This window comes from Bison bison, unplaced genomic scaffold (genome assembly GCF_000754665.1).
Source record: "Bison bison bison isolate TAMUID 2011002044 unplaced genomic scaffold, Bison_UMD1.0 scf7180017864329, whole genome shotgun sequence".
NCBI classification, from domain to species: Eukaryota; Metazoa; Chordata; class Mammalia; order Artiodactyla; family Bovidae; genus Bison; species Bison bison.
This window is the reverse complement of record NW_011494901.1, coordinates 4,108,330-4,109,270: the sequence shown is the minus strand read 5'-3', so window position 1 is coordinate 4,109,270 and position 941 is coordinate 4,108,330. Positions and strand designations below refer to the sequence as shown.

Below are 941 nucleotides of genomic sequence, written 5' to 3'. Positions count from 1 at the left end.
GCCCTGCTCAGGACTCAGGGTTAGCCTGCAGACACTGAGCACTGCTGGGCCATCAGAAAATATGCTCCAATGCGATATCTGATGAAGGCAGCGGGAGCTGAACAAGGCAGACCCAGGCAGGAATCTAAGCACTGCTGGTTTTTCCTTAATCAAAATTAATCACATTCTCTTGAAATTTTATCTTACATCTGCAGCAACTACTCAAGAACATCCTCTTTAAAAACTCACCCTCCTCTGTCATTTCTGATATTTTTTTGATTATTGAATAAAGAGATTTTAAAAATATATACCACTACTACCATTTTCATCTATCTGGAAAAATATAACTTTCACAAATTCAACTAAAGAGTCATTAATAAAGTAACATGTCAAGCACCATATTTTTGCAACTAGAAAGAAATTTACCATGTTAGTCAATGGAAAATAGAATTTCTAAAAGCACCTCAGCATCAGCTTACAATTAGATGTCTAGAAGAGTATGTACAGTTAATTGTACTGGAGATCCATGAAACAACATTGAAGAAGGCCCTCCATGTGTGTTAAAAATCAAGGGCCCAAATGCAAGATCTGAGAAGCATTTCCTTCTCTACTCATTTAGTCTGCGCCCTTTGTCAAGATTCGTGCCCTTCTCCTCTCCAGCAAATGAGAGCTCATGCAGAAAGCTGTATCTGCACTGCCTAGCTCTCATTTTCCAAGTGTAATTCTTAAACCGTCCACTTAGATCCCCAAAAGCACTGCTTGTTTTTCCATTTTCCTCTCCAGTAATTCTTTTAAACTCTCATCTCTGTGCTTGAAGTACAAGTAATCAGAAAAGGCTGGGCCCCTCCGGGTGCTCGGCAGGACCCGGAGGCCAGGCCGCTCGTCTCTGCGGGCGAACTCTCGCTCGGGGCCGCCCTCAGGCCCCAGGCTGTCGCGGCTCTTCAGCGGGCGGGCCCCCGGAG

General features: G+C 43.9%; 1 protein-coding gene across 1 annotated transcript in view; it reads right to left on the bottom strand.

Moving 5' to 3' along the window:
- Positions 1-717: 717 nt before the first annotated feature.
- Positions 718-941, bottom strand: part of ZNF366 (zinc finger protein 366) — a gene marked incomplete at its 5' end in the record, with an annotated part of 18,305 nt that continues 18,081 nt past the window's right edge. The window contains one exon of the mRNA XM_010853611.1: positions 718-918. Coding sequence (XP_010851913.1) covers positions 718-918 — 201 coding nt within the window. The remainder of the gene's footprint in view (positions 919-941) is intronic.